The sequence below is a fragment of the Eschrichtius robustus genome, chromosome 7 (genome assembly GCF_028021215.1).
Source record: "Eschrichtius robustus isolate mEscRob2 chromosome 7, mEscRob2.pri, whole genome shotgun sequence".
Lineage (NCBI taxonomy): Eukaryota > Metazoa > Chordata > Mammalia > Artiodactyla > Eschrichtiidae > Eschrichtius > Eschrichtius robustus.
The window spans coordinates 125,667,487-125,684,987 of NC_090830.1; the positions used below are offsets into that span (position 1 = coordinate 125,667,487).

The 17,501-nt window shown below is 36.0% G+C and overlaps 1 protein-coding gene across 3 annotated transcripts in view; it reads right to left on the reverse strand.

Moving 5' to 3' along the window:
• The window catches only part of SHTN1 (shootin 1), a 102,119-nt gene that overhangs the window by 59,674 nt on the left and 24,944 nt on the right, over nucleotides 1-17,501 (reverse strand). For all 3 annotated transcript variants that reach the window (XM_068548628.1, XM_068548626.1, XM_068548627.1), the window contains 4 exons: nucleotides 11,200-11,294; nucleotides 4,439-4,607; nucleotides 2,506-2,603; nucleotides 455-536 (listed from right to left, as the gene is read on the reverse strand). In XM_068548628.1, coding sequence (XP_068404729.1) covers nucleotides 455-536; nucleotides 2,506-2,603; nucleotides 4,439-4,607; nucleotides 11,200-11,294 — 444 coding nt within the window. The remainder of the gene's footprint in view (nucleotides 1-454; nucleotides 537-2,505; nucleotides 2,604-4,438; nucleotides 4,608-11,199; nucleotides 11,295-17,501) is intronic.

Here is a 17,501-nt window from a genome sequence, read left to right on the forward strand (position 1 = left end):
CACATATTCTCACTTTCCCTTTGTCCCATTTTCCATATCCTCTTAATTTAAAATTTTATCATATAATGTTGCATGTATTTATGTAGATATCCTAATCTCTTCTGGATCGAGGAGAGGTTTACCAATTAACCTACCAGATATATAAATACTGAGGGGATAGCCAATACGGCCATGGTCCCAGGATATATGTAGGACAAAAGAGTATTTAGGTTTGAAGTTTCAAAATGAGTGGGTCATGAATTCCTCAAGCAAAAGCACTTTTAAATGTCCCCAGACTCTCAGGTAGGTGGTAAAAGAACAGGAATGAGAGAGACTCATTGCTAGAAGTTAGGAAAACACAATACAGAAGATTTTTGCTACAAGAATCTTTAGACACCAGTATAAAACAACACAAAATATATATAAACAAAATAAATTACATATATATTTGAGGAAAAAGACTGGAAATACATACCTCTATTGCATTTTTCTAAGACTTTTCTCTGTTCAAGAACTTCCGAATTTAAAACATCTTTTTCTTGTTTAACTTTATTTACCTAAAAATGTGATATTTTGACGGGAGAAAACATCCAAAATTGTAAAACATGATATATGATGATGTGTGATACTTAAATTGCTGTTCAACTTTCAACACGATGTTACATTAAAGCAGTAATTGGCTTCATTGTGCTAGGCTTCTATTAAAATGTTTTTAAAACCTCGAAGTAACTATTTCATTTAGGATGTACATCTGGAACTTCTTTACATATTCCAAATAGCATTGGCATTGGTACCTAAATATGGCAGTGTTCTAGCCCTCTAGTGTAAATGAATGACATTTTTAATGCAAAAATCCAATTAGACTGCATCCAGAAAATACTTGAATCATTTAATCAGAGAGCCAATATTCAATTTTGGTATTCATTTTAAACTCTGATGACATTTGGCTTAAGTAAAACATACATAAATTTTTTAAATAAAAAAGACTTTGAACTCTGACTTAAACAAAACACATATGAAAATCTCCCCCCAGCCCCCAAAACTTAAATTTCTGAAATAATTCTTGGCATCCATCAATAGGAAAGGAGAATATCATAGTATAGTTTTTAAAAAAGAATGTAAAGTTACATATACCAAGGGGATAAATCTCAAAAGCATTATGTTGAATTAAAAAAGCAGGTTTATATAGTTAAAAACACTCAAAAATACTACGTATTGTAGTAAAAATGTAAATATACGCATTGAAATGATAAAAAACAAGTTCAGAATAATGGTTGTTTAAGGAAACAGTGCAGGGAGTGAGGAGAATGCAGTTAGGGAGAGATGCACACGGGTTTCAATACTATGCTAATGTTTTATGTATTAAACTACACAGTAGACATATGGAGGTTCATTATTTTGTTTTTTACACTTTTCAGATGTCTGAAATAGTCATAATAAAAATAACTTCTGAAATGGCTTCCAATAACACCTCTAAGTGGGAGGGGAATCATCAATAAATAATTATAATTGAGGACTGGAATGCATCAAAATGTCTTTCTTTCTCTCCTATGGTTATACTCAAGAAACAAGCTAAGGTAATGGTCCTGAAAGGGACCCTGAATCCATCAGCACTTCCAGATGGTCTGTGAACTGGTTTCTTTTAGTATAAGCTATATTGTTGTTTTTGGTTTAAATTAGTAACTGGTATACACTGCTCAACGCTTCTAAAATGTCATCATCCTTCTTCCCACTCACACTTATTGCCACAATAAGTAAAAGCAACTGGGGCTGGGAGGTTGGTGGTCACTGCTTTCCAACCTTTTTCACATTATGGCCCTTAAGAATATGTGTATGGGAACTGGGGTAACTGAAAGAGGCTGCTCACTGAAGCGGTCAATACCCTGGCATACCTGTAAGCCATTTGAAGGGTATCAAGGTGCTATAACACACCAGTTGGGAAGCCTTGGGCTACAGACTCTGAGAATCACTGGTACAAGTTAAACCGAGACTGCAGAGGCAGATCCTTGAAGCCTCGTGCAAAGAAGGCTAATTATGTGCTCCTGCTCTTAAAGACAATTCAAAAGGAAAAATAAAAAGATTCTCCAAATACCCACTTGAACCCATTCTACCATCTATCATATATACCTGTGTTGGAGGTACAGAGGGGGATAGCCTTTCCCAACTGAGTCAGCCCTCCATCAGAGAAGCAAAATCATTCTTCACCAGCAGCAACAAAGTGTATGACTTAAATGCAGATATCACTGTCACAAATCTGCCTCACAGTGAAACACGAGGGACAATAGGAAACACTTCAACGTTATTTTACTATTTTATTTCTTGAGCTAGACAGTGGGTACATGAATGTTCATGATCTTATTTTCTATACCTTTTTGTATGCCTGAAATAGTGGGGACAAGAGAAGATTAAAACTGGTACATGGTTCTCATGTCAGAAATTAGCTTCCAACAGCAAGTTTTTGACTTAGCCTGTCCCCAAACACCTTAAAACACTAAAGGTCTTGCCTTTCGGGCCTAAGATACGTACTTCTTCAATTACTTCTACAAGTTTGCTCTTGAGATTTTCCAGTTCAATGGCTAATATCTTCTTTTCCTCCTGAACAGATACAATTTGATCTCGAAGTTCTGCATTTTTAAAGAAAAAAATAAGAAAAAAAGCGCCTTATTTTTAAAAGAAGAAACCAATCTTGTCAGAAGAATTGAAAATGCCAATCCATGTGCAGCTTATGGTCAAAGTTATTCAACAATTAAAAGGAAAATGAAGTAGCAAAAGACAATGGAAATATCACTTCTCCCCCCGCCCCAAATATAGCTATGTTTCTAAAGTTTTATATCAGGCACGCTCACTATGTTAAATATACTAGATCATGTTTTCTCTGCAATACATCAAACCTGTATTCTAGGAAACTATCTGGCATTTTAGAAGTAGAATTTTTTTAAGCTTTCAGCAAAACAAATTAAGGCACTGTACTAATTTCTTTTTTATTTTATAATGGCCATGGGCTTTTGTCACAATGCAATACAAACAAACTGGGTAGCTAATAATTTGGAGATTTTGATTTAAAGAAAAAAATCCTGACTTGCTGCCAATTTACAGCCGTTAAACATTATTTGAACTGACTCAAAATATAACCTATTTGAAAAAGGGTTAATTCTAGTAATTTTCTCTCCAGAGGTGTTGGTGTTTTGTTTCTTAATTTACTTCATATTTCATATTATTGAGATTTAATGAAAACTGTGTTACTAGAGTGAAAATACTAGCAACTATAAGTGCAAAAACTTCTGGTGTTAGATTAAAGTTACTTCTACCACTCAAATGTTAAAAAAAAACATGGATTAGCACAGAGTACTTAAATTTATACCCAGGCCCACATACTTTTGCCACTTAGCTTTTAAGTGCTTTTAATTTCTTACCCTTCTCCAAGGACAGTTAGAAACCTGCTATGTGGTTATTTATTTATAAGTTAAATCAAACTTTTTACATGAACCCAGCTTAATTGAAGGGTTCTCAGAGACTTATTTTAAAACCACTTTCTTCACTGGCTGGCTAATCTTAAAGAAGAACAAGAGACCATACCATTCAAGACCTAACAGAAGGGAGAAATACAAACAAAAGGAAAGCCTTTAAACTTCCTCTCCCTTCCTACCAACATAAATATGATTTTGTCTTAAGTCAGGGGGTAGAAAGTTAGGTTAAGATGGCTTTCTTTTTACTTTCTTCTTTATACTTCCCGCTGAAGTTTTATCTACCAAACAAGCAAACAAGTATTGCTCCTGACAGGTACAGTAAGTTAAAAAGCTCCATTTCCTACATCCTTAACAATATACAGGGTGGGTGGGTGGGTGTGGATGTGTGTGTGTGTGTGTGTGTGTGTGTGTGTGTGTGTGTGTGTATTTATTTATTTATTAATAAAGTTAATGTGTATTTAATAAATATATCATGTGATCTTGCCTTACAGCACTACTTGGAGACCACCGCAGTTGCTTAATACTACATATTGCTTTTAGCTCATTGCCTGAATCATATGGGAAGTTCCTGGAGGGCAGAGACTAAGCAATTTGGGAAGGTATCTTCCCCAGAGATTCCAACAGAGAACCAGACTAACAGGAGGTGTCGGCTAAATATATTTTTATTCATTCTTACTTTCATTTAACAAAAATATCTTAATACACAGTCCTATCCTTTAGAAGTTTATAGGCAAACTGACTGCTTCTGTCAAGACAATGCTTTCAAAAGTGCCTAATCCCAAACAAGAAAGTAACTCATAAAGCTATACATCCATCATGATTCTCAACCAGGCCACCCCCTGTGACAAATAATCATAATTTTTTCCAAAGTAGGAACCAGGCATCAATATTTTTTTGAAATTCTCATGTAATTCCAATGTGCAACCAGGGTTCAGAAGCATTATCCTAACAGGAGTCAAAAACATACTCAATGATTAAGCCAGGGATCCTACCCTTGATTTGTTTCTGACACTGTACTGAGACACAAGTCTCGGCAGCACCCTCAGGGTCCATGGTTGAATCTTCATCATCAATGTTGATCTCTTCAGTTATTACATCTGGCCCCAGCTTGGCCATGTATAACATGCTGATTCTTTTCAATGCTTTATTTTCTTTATTTAGCTAAAGCAAATATAAAGACAGTTATTTTAACAGCAGTCAAAAGAGTGTCTTGCCACCTAGAGGGGTGGGATAGGGAGGGTGGGAGGGAGACGTAAGAGGGAAGAGATATGGGGATATATGTCTACGTATAGCTGATTCACTTTGTTATAAAGCAGAAACTAACACACCATTGTAAAGCAATTATACTCCAATAAAGATGTTAAAAAAAAAAAATGAGTGTCTTGGATTTTTAAACAATAGACAAATTAAGTGTATTTTTGTCTTGCACATTCATCAACATTCACAGCATGAAGTAACAATTAGAAGAGTCATTAAATAAGGTTTTTTTATACTTTTTAATATTAAACTTATTACTTTAAGACCTATGCCTTATAGCCAGCAGCATGTGAAAATGCTAGTTATAACTGATAAATACAAGAAGAATTAAGTATAAAACACCAGTCTAGATTAAATAAAATTTCAATTTATTCACAGTCATTAAAAGTCTTAAGACACTTTCTTTCAAGCAAATATGTCATTTGATGCTGTGCTGTGAACATCTTTTAAATGTTTGTTTGCCTGGCACTCTGTTTCCTGGACACTGACACTCCTCTTCACTGTTCCACATGATTTCTATGGGAACAGCCAAGTTCTCCCAAAGCACAACCTACCACTTTGGCCACAGCTATAATAATTGGTCCAGGAATTAGGCACATAATCCAAGCTTGGTCAATTAGATCCCTTCTCTAGAAATCTGGAGGCTGGAACAGAGAGATGAATTCCTTTCCATGTGTCTAGATATACAGTAGCTGCTGGCAACCACATTACACTACTGAATTGAGGAACAGAGAAAGGCAGTCCACAGCAAAGCCAAAATGGAGCCAATGTGTAGGAGAGACAGAGAAAAGCAACAGGCACAGGGTTTGCCACAGGGCTCCAGTCCATTCCTAAAACGCTCCTAGCTCATGGATTCTAAGGGATTCTCCGATATCCCTCTGAACAAATTCCTACTTTTTTTTTCCTTTTCTTGCTTAAACTAGTTCAAAATGTGTTTCTATCTGTACATAGAGTTCTAATAATACATGACAGAAGAAAGTTCAAGATACGTTTCTATTATCTCTATCTAATTCACTGCAGATAAAGGAATCCTAATTCATTAATGTATTTGTTATCCCCTGATGTAAAAATGAGTTGGTTATCAGTTATCATTACCTTCTTCAGCTCCTGTGTTTATGTGCATATAAATGTTAGTACAAGGTACACACGAAGACTAAAATTGATCCAAAGTCCACAGAAGGAAAATATGGTTTTGCTTATGTGTTCTTCTCTTCACAAGACTAAAATATAAAAGGTCTTCTCTTATTTGAGTAGAAAGTATTTCGTATATTGATTTCTCTAGTATAAAATATAAGATACAGAAATGTGTTTGCATTTACTAAGGGCCGTTGGCCATCAAGACAAGTTCTTAATTTAATAACTGACATTGGAAATAAACACAGACAGACACAATTCACTGGAAAGCTAAATGCCCTTCCCTGCTGTAAACCTTATGCCAGAATAAGATGTTTAGTATGGTATTTGTCTGGTTTTGGTCCTTCATTTGTGATCATGATTAGGACCCTTCAGGGTTTCTCTCAGGGAAAGCCCAGCCCACTTCAATTTGGGAGATCTGATTCTTACCCCGATAATATGGAAACTGAATATACCCCGAGTAGCGTGGTCTGGAACACAAGAGCATTCCCTGACCTCTCTGGGGAATCAGGGAGAATCACTTAGAAATGGCTATGAACCATTCCACAGATTCTTCCTGGGAAGGCTGGTGAGATCTATTCATGGAATCAGACACAGACCTTTATTCCCAGTTCCCAGCCCATAGCTCCAGCTTCTAGCTCTCCATATTATATTAGAGGATCAGGGATAAGATATAAGACCCATGAGTTCCCAATCCCTCTTCCTTCAGATGGAAAATTCAAGTAAACATTGCTGTGGGTTCTTTGAACCATGAATGCTAGAGCATGGCACTAGAAGCTCAAGAACCATCGTCAATTCTCAAATGATGACATCTTTTCTGAATGCAAGGAGAAAAGAACAATTTAAGAAAAACTCAAGTGAAAACACTCAAGACTTAGTTTGTAATTCTGCCTCCTAATATTTAAACTAATGGTTCCCAACCCTGCACATTACCATCTGTAGAGTTTTTTAAAAAAAAAAAACTCCCAACATGCAGGCCCTCACCAGACCAAAATCTCTGGCAGTAGAGCCCAGCACAGCACTTTTTCAGGGCTTCCCAGGTGATTCTAATGTACACCAATACTACGGATAATTGACACAGAGGAATGCAGTACTTGAGTACGCATTTCTGTAAAATCAGTATAGCAGAGTTAAGAACTCAGCTCTGCAATCAAATTCTGTCTCTGCCTCTAGAATAATCTAATCTTTCAGTGCCAGTTTTCTCATCAGCTAACTAAGGATAAAAATAGTCTCTATCCCATAATATGAAGATTAAATGAGATATATATAAAGCATTTAATATAGTGACTAACATACAGTAAAAATTCAGCAAATATTAGCTATTAGTAACAAAAGAGGTTTAGTTTGTGTGTCTAATTTTCCTCTGGAAGTCATTTATTACCTAGTTTTCTTCAACCAAGGTATTCATCTATACAATGTTTCTTCCTCCAGGATTCTCGTGAAAAACTGAAAAATACTAATTTTTGCCATCTGGTGCTCCCCAGGCCACCATCGAAGTAATATTTAATAACCTAACAGTTAACAGTTTTGCCCTCAAAAGAGTTCAATGCCTCTATCAAGCCAGGCACCAAAATCTACCAGCTACAATTTGGCTGTAATACAATTACTCTATTCAACAAAGTTACTATCTCAAGAAAAAAGCCAAACGAAATTGCAAACGTCTTCTCTAAAAGAACATTTTCACATTCTGAAAGAAGAAATATAAGATTTATACACATTAAATCTTATAACCATACTACGTGGAAATTTTTGAGAACTCTAAATTTACAAATTTGGGCTGAGAAATTTCACTGCAGTTATTATTCATCAAGTTATATAGGTTAATGGCATGCTACTTGGGTTTTAGAACCCTTATTAGTTACAAGGCAAAAATAAATCTTTCATAACCCTACAGTAACAGAATCTTATACTATATTCAAATTTAAATAGGGTTTTTATATTGAGCACAGTTTAATGAATATTTAAAGATACAAAATAAGCAAGTTAAACAGATTTGGATCATACGATTTAAATAACTGGTCTATATTTATCAGTTTAACTTTCACATTTTAGCAAAGCAAAGCATCCACACTTGCTTTTACGGAAATAATGCAGTCAAATTGTATTTCTGACCCACCTCCTAGAGAAATGGAAATAAAAACAAATGGGACCTAATGAAACTTAAAAGCTTTTGCACAGCAAAGGAAACCATAAACAAGACCAAAAGACAACCCTCAGAATGGGAGAAAATATTTGCAAATGAAGCAACTGACAAAGGATTCATCTCCAAAATATACAAGCAGCTCATACAGCTCAATATCAAAAAAAAACAAACCCAACCCAAAAATGGGCAGAAGACCTAAACAGACATTTCTCCAAAGAAGACATACAGATTTCCAACAAACACACGAAAGAATGCTCAACATCACTAATCATTAGAGAAATGCCAATCAAAACTACAATGAGGTATCACCTCACACCGGTCAGAATGGCCATCATCAAAAAAAATCTACAAACAATAAATCCTGGAGAGGGTGTGGAGAAAAGGGAACCCTCTTGTACTGTTGGTAGGAATGTAAATTGATACAGCCACTATGGAGAACAGTATGGAGGTTCCTTAAAAAACTAAAAATAGAACTACCATATGACCCAGCAATCCCACTACTGGGCATATACCCTGAGAAAACCATAATTCAAAAAGAGTCATGTACCACAGTGTTCATCGCAGCACTGTTTACAACAGCCAGGACATGGAAGCAATTTAAGCGTCCATTGACAGATGAATGGATAAAGAAGATGTGGCACATATATACAATGGAGTATTACTCAGCCATAAAAAGAAACGAAATTGAGTTATTTGTAGTGAAGTGGATGCACCTAGAGTCTGTCATACAAAGTGAAGTAAGTCAGAAAGAGAAAAACAAATACTGTATGCTAACACATATATATGGAATCTAAAAAAAAAAAAAAGGTTCTCATGAACTTAGGGGCAGGACAGGAATAAAGATGCAGACGTAGAGAATGGACTTGACACGGGGAGGGGGAAGGGTAAGCTGGGACGAAGTGAGAGAATAGCATTAACATATATACAGTACCATATGTAAAATAGATAGCTAGTGGGAAGCAGCTGCATAGCACAGGGAGATCAGTTCCTGCTTTGTGACCACCTAGAGGGGTGGGATAGGGAGGGTGGGAGGGAGACGTAAGAGGGAGGGGATATGGGGATATATATATACATATAGCTGATTCACTCTGCTCTACAGCAGAAACTAACACTACATTGTAAAGCAATTCTACTCCAATAAAGACGTTAAAAAAAATTGTATCATAAGAATTAAACATTCCATTTGTCATTAATTGGAGAGCAAACACTTTAGAAGAATAAGAATTTACAGAAACTCTGCTGCTTAGAAAATGAAAACTACTTCCAAAAATGACAATTAATACTTAAAGCAGGATGTGCTACTTTCATTTATTGATCACACATATAAGGAAGTTTCCAAACTTTGCATTCAAAGCTGTAGTATCTTCCACATCCAATGAGCACATCTACAGCATTTAATTGAATAGGGTTTTTTTGGTTTGTTTTTCATTCTAAAGTTCCTGAGTTCACACCATATCCTCAAAAACAAACCGTAAGTCCATTTTCAAAAGGGCTTCTTAAATAATAGAAGACAAACTATAAGTTAAGGGTCCTACTGTCAATACTAAATTGTAAATATGACCCTAGAGATTAGTAACACACTGGTTCATAACCAGGGATGAATGTAACAGTCACCTGGCAGCTTTTTCAACATTCACATGTCTGGGCCATACTCCTAGAATCAGTGGGTCTGGGGTATTCTTAAGAAATCAACCCTGGTCTACCCTGACAATTATGACATGATAATTGCAGGTTGGAGAGGTGAATTCTCTTGCTCAAAATCAACTGTTAAATAAAAAAGAGGGGAATAGCAATAAAATAATTTTTTAAGGGGACCAATGATTAAAGTCATCATAAACAAAGAAAGTCTGTCCCATTCTCACTTTAGTCCTAATTCTAGTTCATCCTGTCATTTAAGATGAGACAATAGCAGTCCAGGGAACAAAATTAACTTGGCCAAAGTCACATATTTCCAAAATTATATAATTAGGAATAAAACCTGTACATACTGCCTCCCAAACCACTGTTTTCCATAAACTGCCAGTCCTGAGAGGTAGTCAGTGCTCTCACTTTGGATGTCCTATTGCAACAGGAATACTTGTTAATAACAAGAGAAAAATACAGAAACTATCCTTAGCCACTACAAGATTCAGAACAGCTAGTATGCTCTGAATACATTTTTTCTACTTGGTCCAAAAGTAAAGGAAATGAAAAGAGAATTCCAACAGTATTATCAACCAGTGAACTCTAGTGATACAGAGAATAGAAATGATATGAGAGCACCCATGTTATCGTTGCTTTTAAAGCAATGGCCTCTATTGCTATATACTCTTCAGACAAATAACAGAAAAGAAGCTATATACACATACTTATATTCTTAGTTAGGTTCTGCCTGCATATCTTATGAATTCTAATGTAGTGTTGTTATGCAAACAATTAAGCAAATACCTCTAGCAAGCACACTGCTAATGCAAACAAATTAAATTGACTGACTTATTGATCTACAGAATTCCAGTTGCATCCAAAGAAATAATCTGGACGTAGGTGATGGGGGAGAGGCGAAAGAAACAAAACCAGCATCACTAATGAAATTTGGCTGAAAATTGCTGTAATCCATTTTCTGACGAAGTGGTTCAGATGCATTTTACCCAACCCAAAATACATAAGACAGAGATAAAAACATTCTATAATAATAATGTACTTCTGATGAGATAGAATATAGAAAATTACACACTTGGTAAATTCATCAGCTAGAAGCAATCAGTGGAGCACTGGAGGTCACCCTTAGCATGCCCTCACTTTGCTTTCAAAAATAATCACCTGAAATGTAAGGTCTGAGGCTGACTTTTTCATCTGATTCAAACAGGAAACACTCATTGGTCTTTCATGTCACTCTAGGTTAGTTTTAAACTTGGTTAGCATTTTAACCAAATGCACAGACATTTGGAAAGTCAAGTTCAACAGACCACTCTGGGACCATTTTCACAGGCAAAAACCACAAATGCTGAAATACACACACACAAATACTTTTTTTTTTTTTTTTACAATCAAAATAATCTTTGCATTAAGACAGATATTTACATAATCATATTCCAGGATTCTAAGACCTCTGACGAGGCTCATCAGAGCAGACAACTGATTAGAGAACCAGAACAGCAGAAAAGGACAGAGGCCACTGTTTGGAAAAGCAAGTTGAAATTTAAAAGCTCAGGTAGAATTTCTTTATTTGAAGTGTCTCACCTTTTTCGCCAAAGCTTCAGCACTTTCTCGACAAGTCTTCTCTATTTCAAGATGGTTCTGCATAAAATTCACTTCCTCTATAACCATGTGAGAAACTAGGAATGAGGGGGAAAAAGTCTCAGCATTCAGAGATTAGTCAGCTATTCCAGAAGCCCACACATCTTGTCCCATGATTAAGAATACTGCAATTCTTTAGCTAGCCAGACCTTTAGCTATCATGAAAAAAAAGTGTTTAAGATGCTGCCCTGATTAAATCTTAGCTAATATATGAATGTAGAAAGAAAAAAGAAGACAACGAAGAACTTTTATCGCTATTACACACATTTTGAGAAAGCTATTGAGGATTTTTTAAGTGTCTCTTTTCTATGTAGCTGTATACATAACCATAGACATGTCTGTTAATTTAAACAAAAGAACCTCTCTTACATTAAAAGGGGCAAACATGATTTCCTTTTCTTAGCAGGATGTAACCCATGCGTCTACTAAGGAAAATTAGCTAAAGAGAAATGTTTAAAAATAAATCTTACATTGATCTCATATCTGGAATAACAACATGGCAGCTTAACTAAGTTAAGTATTTCAATAGTAGTCTTTACTACTGACAAAGTATTTAAGAAACTCCAGGGCAAAAAAGTATAGCAACGAGATTTATGTACTACGTGATGATGAAAGTAGATGCTAATAAATTGCTTCTTACATCACAGACTGTCAGGGAGATCAAAAGAAAAATAAAATTTTACTTGATATTTAACCAATGTTTCAAAAATAGAAATTTTCAGACTTTTTGTTAGCTGGTTTATATAAATGAGATTCAAAGGTACAAAATAATTTAGAACTTGAATGATACTTTGAAGATCAAGTAAGAAAAATGCCAACTCCTTTCACCCATATTTCTAGTTAAAAGAAAATGCTCAGAATTTCAAACTTAACTGTAGACATGTATACTTACTGACATTTGTTTGGCTTAAAAAAGAAAAATTAAGGGCACCCAAATGTGAAACCCAACAAAGTTAGGCAAAAAGCACTGGGCTCACATAACACAAAGAGAGATTACTTTTGCTTCATTTAAGCTTAATTAACCTGCAATTATGATTAAACTCAGGGGAAAAAATTTCTCTCCAAATTAAATACAAAAATGTATTACTTCCTAAGTCTGTCCGAAGTTCTTATTACGTTAATATTCAAATTCATAAAGCAGCACTAAATGGCCAGAAACATCTCTAACCTTGACATTTTTTCAGGGGTAATAATAATCTGCAGCAAATGCAGGCCAACCAAAAACCACTTAACTAATTAGTAGTTGCAGTCACCGAGAAAAACATGAATCAACACTGTTATTACAAGTGGCACATTTGAGTGGCATCTAATTATGACTTGATGAGCACGATACTTGCATTATCAACATTACTACTGCATCCCATCGGGGCCTAAAAGCTGCTGATGGCATTGACTTCGAGAAACTCCCACTCAATGGTACAGCAGCACCCAGCAATCGGCTTGGCAGGGGCCCCCTCACTAAATGACACGTTAAGCGTAATTACTGGTAGACATTGTAAATAAACAGGATTGGAAGTGAAAATTGTACCAAGTGCATAAGACACAATCTGACACATTGGAAGTGGCAGCCTTAATTGAGAGTTTCTTTGACTGCTCAAGATCATTTCAACTGCATTTCTCAGAGGACAGTGATTATAACTGTGGAGACAGACGGCATAATGGTATCAGCACTGCTGACAGAGCAGTGAATTAAATTGTATCTGCTGTTGTGTGAAAGCCTTGATGAGAGGTACAGATGCCTTAGTGGTCTTATCATTATAACACAATGGTCATGTTGTCATCAACCTTTCTGGCTCCAATTGAAAAGAAATGATTGTGTGTTGAAGCTCTCCCCCCCCACCCCGCTCCACACCACCCCCCTTTTCCTCTTCTATCTCTTGTTCTGAATAGAACCAATTTTCAGAGAGCTATGAAATCACGCAATAGGTCCTAAAATGCAGCTGCTTGGCATACAAACGGGTCCCCATTAAACTGGAATCACACACAATATGTGTTTATGCCAGAAGAACAAATAGAAGCTGAACACAGGCCAAGTTTATTCACACACACAAAGCCCATGTAGCTCTTCATCAATATAATTGCCTTTTATATTGTAGTTTAAATAATAGGCTCTATTATTTCCTTAAAATCCTAATATTCCTGGCATTTTATCACTATGTTTACAAGGTAGGTTCTTCAAAAATGTGAAGGAAAGAGAAAAGAAACCTATACAATTTTTACAACATCAAATACTACTTCGAATTTTAGCCTTAACTACTTGACATCTTTACCACAATCTGGTATTTCCACTATCATAACAAAAACATAAACACTCTGCATTTTTCATAGGAATTTGACTTTTTATTCAATAATATTCTTGCTCATGGAAGAGTAAGAAAAATCATTCCACAGTAGTAAGGTTCAGGCCTAGCAAAGAGAGGAAAAAAAAAAACACACTTATTTTCTCAACATTTTGTAAAAAGTTGCCTTCTAATTTAACTTGATAAAGTTAGCTAGGTAGCACTAGCCCACATTTTCTCCAGTTCTGATACGGTATACTCCATCAGGTAGGGTTTTTATTTCTTCCTATAAGAGGGAAAAGTGGAAATTTTAAATTGTGCTTTAATTTTCAGTTTAAAAAATTATCCCAATGCTAAACTGATAGCATAGAAACCTACTTATAAACTTTCTAGATCCAAAAGGAACATATTTCAAAGGGCATTTATATCTTTAAAAAGGATGACCCAATTTCCAAAACCAAAAGTCAGGTCACCTGACACAAAACAGATATCTTTTTTTTTTTGGCCACATCGCAAGGCATGTGGGATCTTAGTTCCCGGACCAGGGATCAAACCCGTGCCCCCTTCAGTGGGAAGAGTGGAGTCTTAACCACTGGACCGCCAAGGAAGTCCCAGGAATTTTTTTAATATATAAATTTATTTACACCCTTCAAAGGAAAAACATTTTTTAAAACTTTAATTGTTCATTTAATGATTTGCCTATGGCCCTGAATTCGGGCTTGACTCATAATATCCACAATCCATGACCACTGTACCTGAAACACCTAGAATTTGGATGACATAAAGGTTTAAAAAAGAAAAAAGATGAACTTTAAATAAAGTACCCCTATTACTGCAGTAATAATTTTTTATGTTGAAAAAATCCTTGTACTTTAGAAATACATACTGAAATCTTTACAGATAAAATGATATGGTGACTGGAGTTAGTTTCAAAAACTCCGAGGTCAGTGACAGTTAGGTATATGGATGCATAGAGGAAGACAACTTCTGAAGCTATGTGATGGGTACATGGGGGTTCATTATACTTTTTCTCACTTTGTACAAGCTTGACACTTTCCATAATAAAAGTTTTTCTTAATGACTCTGGGAACTCAGAAGTATACCCTAAAAGAATATCAATTATTGCTTCTATCAGTCTAGTTGAATTAGCAAAGTCTGTCTCTCCTGTTCCATGACCCCAAAACATTTGTACAGACTTGCCATCATAGAATACATCACACTGTAGGAGAACTGGGGTTCGTTTAACTTGTTTTGTCTTCTACTAACGGAGCATCAGCAGAGGCTTTCTTCACTCATGGCTGACTCTCTTGCACCTAGCACAATGCTATGTACAAAGCAGTTATTCATACTTGTGTTTGTCTGATGACTGAAAAAAATGTCTCAGGCCTAAGTTCAGGTGTGAATACCTTTTTACAGGAATGTTCTCTGTAGTACAAAACTGCTTAGGAAACAACCACTATCACCGTTTATCAGGCCAACTATGTGTCTGTCGTGTGCTAAACCCTTTACGTGTGTCCTCTCGTAAATCCTCACAACAATCTTAGGAAGTAGGTATTATCATAGCAATTTTGTATTTGAGAACACTGAGGCCCAGAGAAGTTAAGGAACATATCCCAGATTATAGAGTTCTAACTGGTAAAGGCCAGCTAAAGCTATTTCTAGATGACTTCAATTTTCTATGTTCTTTTCTAATCCCTCATCTTTAAAAATGACACCACCAATGATGCTGCTTCCTGAGCAAAACTCCTCTCCATCCAGCCAACTCTCAGCAATATTTAGACGCAGGATATCTCTAAAGTATATGTGGCAAACATACCATAAGTTCTCGTGCAATATCAGATTACTTAGAAAGGTTTTCATGTAGTGAGAAAACAGCCATGAAAGCTAGCAGGTATGCAGGAAAATTGGTAGGTGCTAAAACAGAGCAGAGGATCTAATGTTGTGGCCTAAAAGACATGAAAGAACTTTACTTACTTCTACTTTCACAGAAATCTGTCTTTCTAGGGAACATGGCTTTACCATGCAGTCAGTGGTGCACTCTGTCCAGAAAGACAGGAGAAAGGCTCAGGAAGAGCTGGCAGAGGGCCAAGAATCACATGGAAATATGGGCAAAACCAGCTAGGAAAAGTATGCCAAGCTAGGAAGAGCTGATCCCAACAGCCTAACAAAGCTCTTCCTGACCCTCATTCGGCTGCTCTTCCTACACCTGGAGAACTAGAACTAGAACTAGGTAAACATTACAGGAAGGCAGATTTCAACTTAGTACCAAAAGAAACCTTCCCCTGGAGCTGTCCAAATGTGGAGACTGGTGTTCAGAAACTAATTCATGAAAGGTAAATCATATGAACTCTTAACACTGAAGGGCAGTCAAGCCCTGGACGGTGCAGTAAATGAGATGGTGGTAGCAGCAACTAGTATTTATTGAGCACTTACAGTGCCAAGCACTGTGTTCAGCACTTTTTACATGGATTATCTCACTTAATCCTCGAACAGCCTATAAAGTAGGGTCATTTATTCCATTTTTACTAATGAAGGAATTGCTCAGGGCTATCGGGATTCACACCAAATGGTGCTTTTTACTGGTGAAAACTGCCTCATTCCCTTCCAAATCTGAAATTCTACGCTATGTTCTAAAGTCGTGAACCATTTAACTCAGACACAATTTTTTAACAAATATTTAAAGTTTTCTTAGTCTCCATTTTCTGTTCTTTTGAGACTGAGTGAAGAGCTAATACTCTGTCTTCCTGCTATCCAAACTTAAATTAGGCTGATGTAGTAAAGGTAAAAATTGAATGAATACAACAATAAAGATGAATTCTTTCAAGCTCTGAGTTGCTCATAAGGAAAAATGTAAATTTTTAAAACTATCAAAGGTATTTAGAGGAAAAGAAACGGAAAAGAGAAATGGTAGATGAAAGCAAAGTTTACATGTTACTCTACAGGTAGGCTGATTTGGTAGGAAGTTGCTTCCATTTCTGCATAATGCAAGAGATAAAATCCCTACTACCTACCTGGACCAAAACATTTTATAACATTTTATAAATCCAACCATAATAATTCGAACTATTCCCACTGCACATAGTATGCCAATCCAATATCAATAACTAACTCAAACACATTAACTATGTGTAACTATGTGTAACTATGTGTAACTATGTCAATGGTATAACTCTTGAAGCTGTAACTCAGTGTCAGTTCAAGTGTAAGAATGTCCCATTAATCCTGCATTAGGGAAGGAGAAAGTCCTGAACAGCTACAATCCACACATTCACAGATAAAAACTAGTTCTGTCATAGCATATTGGCCACCAAAGATAGGTATTATCAACAATATTCCCTTTTGGTTTTCCTCGTTACAGCCAGATACCTGAAATAAACTGGCTATTGAAATTTCACTATAATGCTGCATTTTTATAGCTGCTTTACCTTCAACAAGAATAAAATGCTTTGCGGTGTAGTTACCAAGTCAACGCTTTATGATATTATCAAACAACCTGACTAACACGGCATCTGCAGAAGGATGGACAAAGGCCCTGCTTCTAAGGGGGAGGGTCACTCTCCCTGCTAAGGTCTGGCCCTTTCCCATGACTTATTTCCTTCTGATCCTTCTGAGTGTGATCAGGTATGTTCTATTTTAGGGGATGAAGTAATAACAGATTTACATCACATAAAAAATAACATAGCAAAAATTAAGAAGATTATTAAAGCTTTTGTGGGAATATAACTTTCCTTGGTGAGACGGCTATTTCAACCATTCAAACTCCTAAAAATGTATAGTTCTGTAAACCTAGAATTCCTTTTCCATAAATTAACCTAAGGAACCAACCAGACCACTGTAAATATGTATGTATAAGAACACTTATCACAGCATTATTGATAATTACTAAAAACCAGAAATAATCCATCTATCACTGAAGAATTGTTTAAATAAATTACGGTACTATCATATAATAGAATACTACGGGCA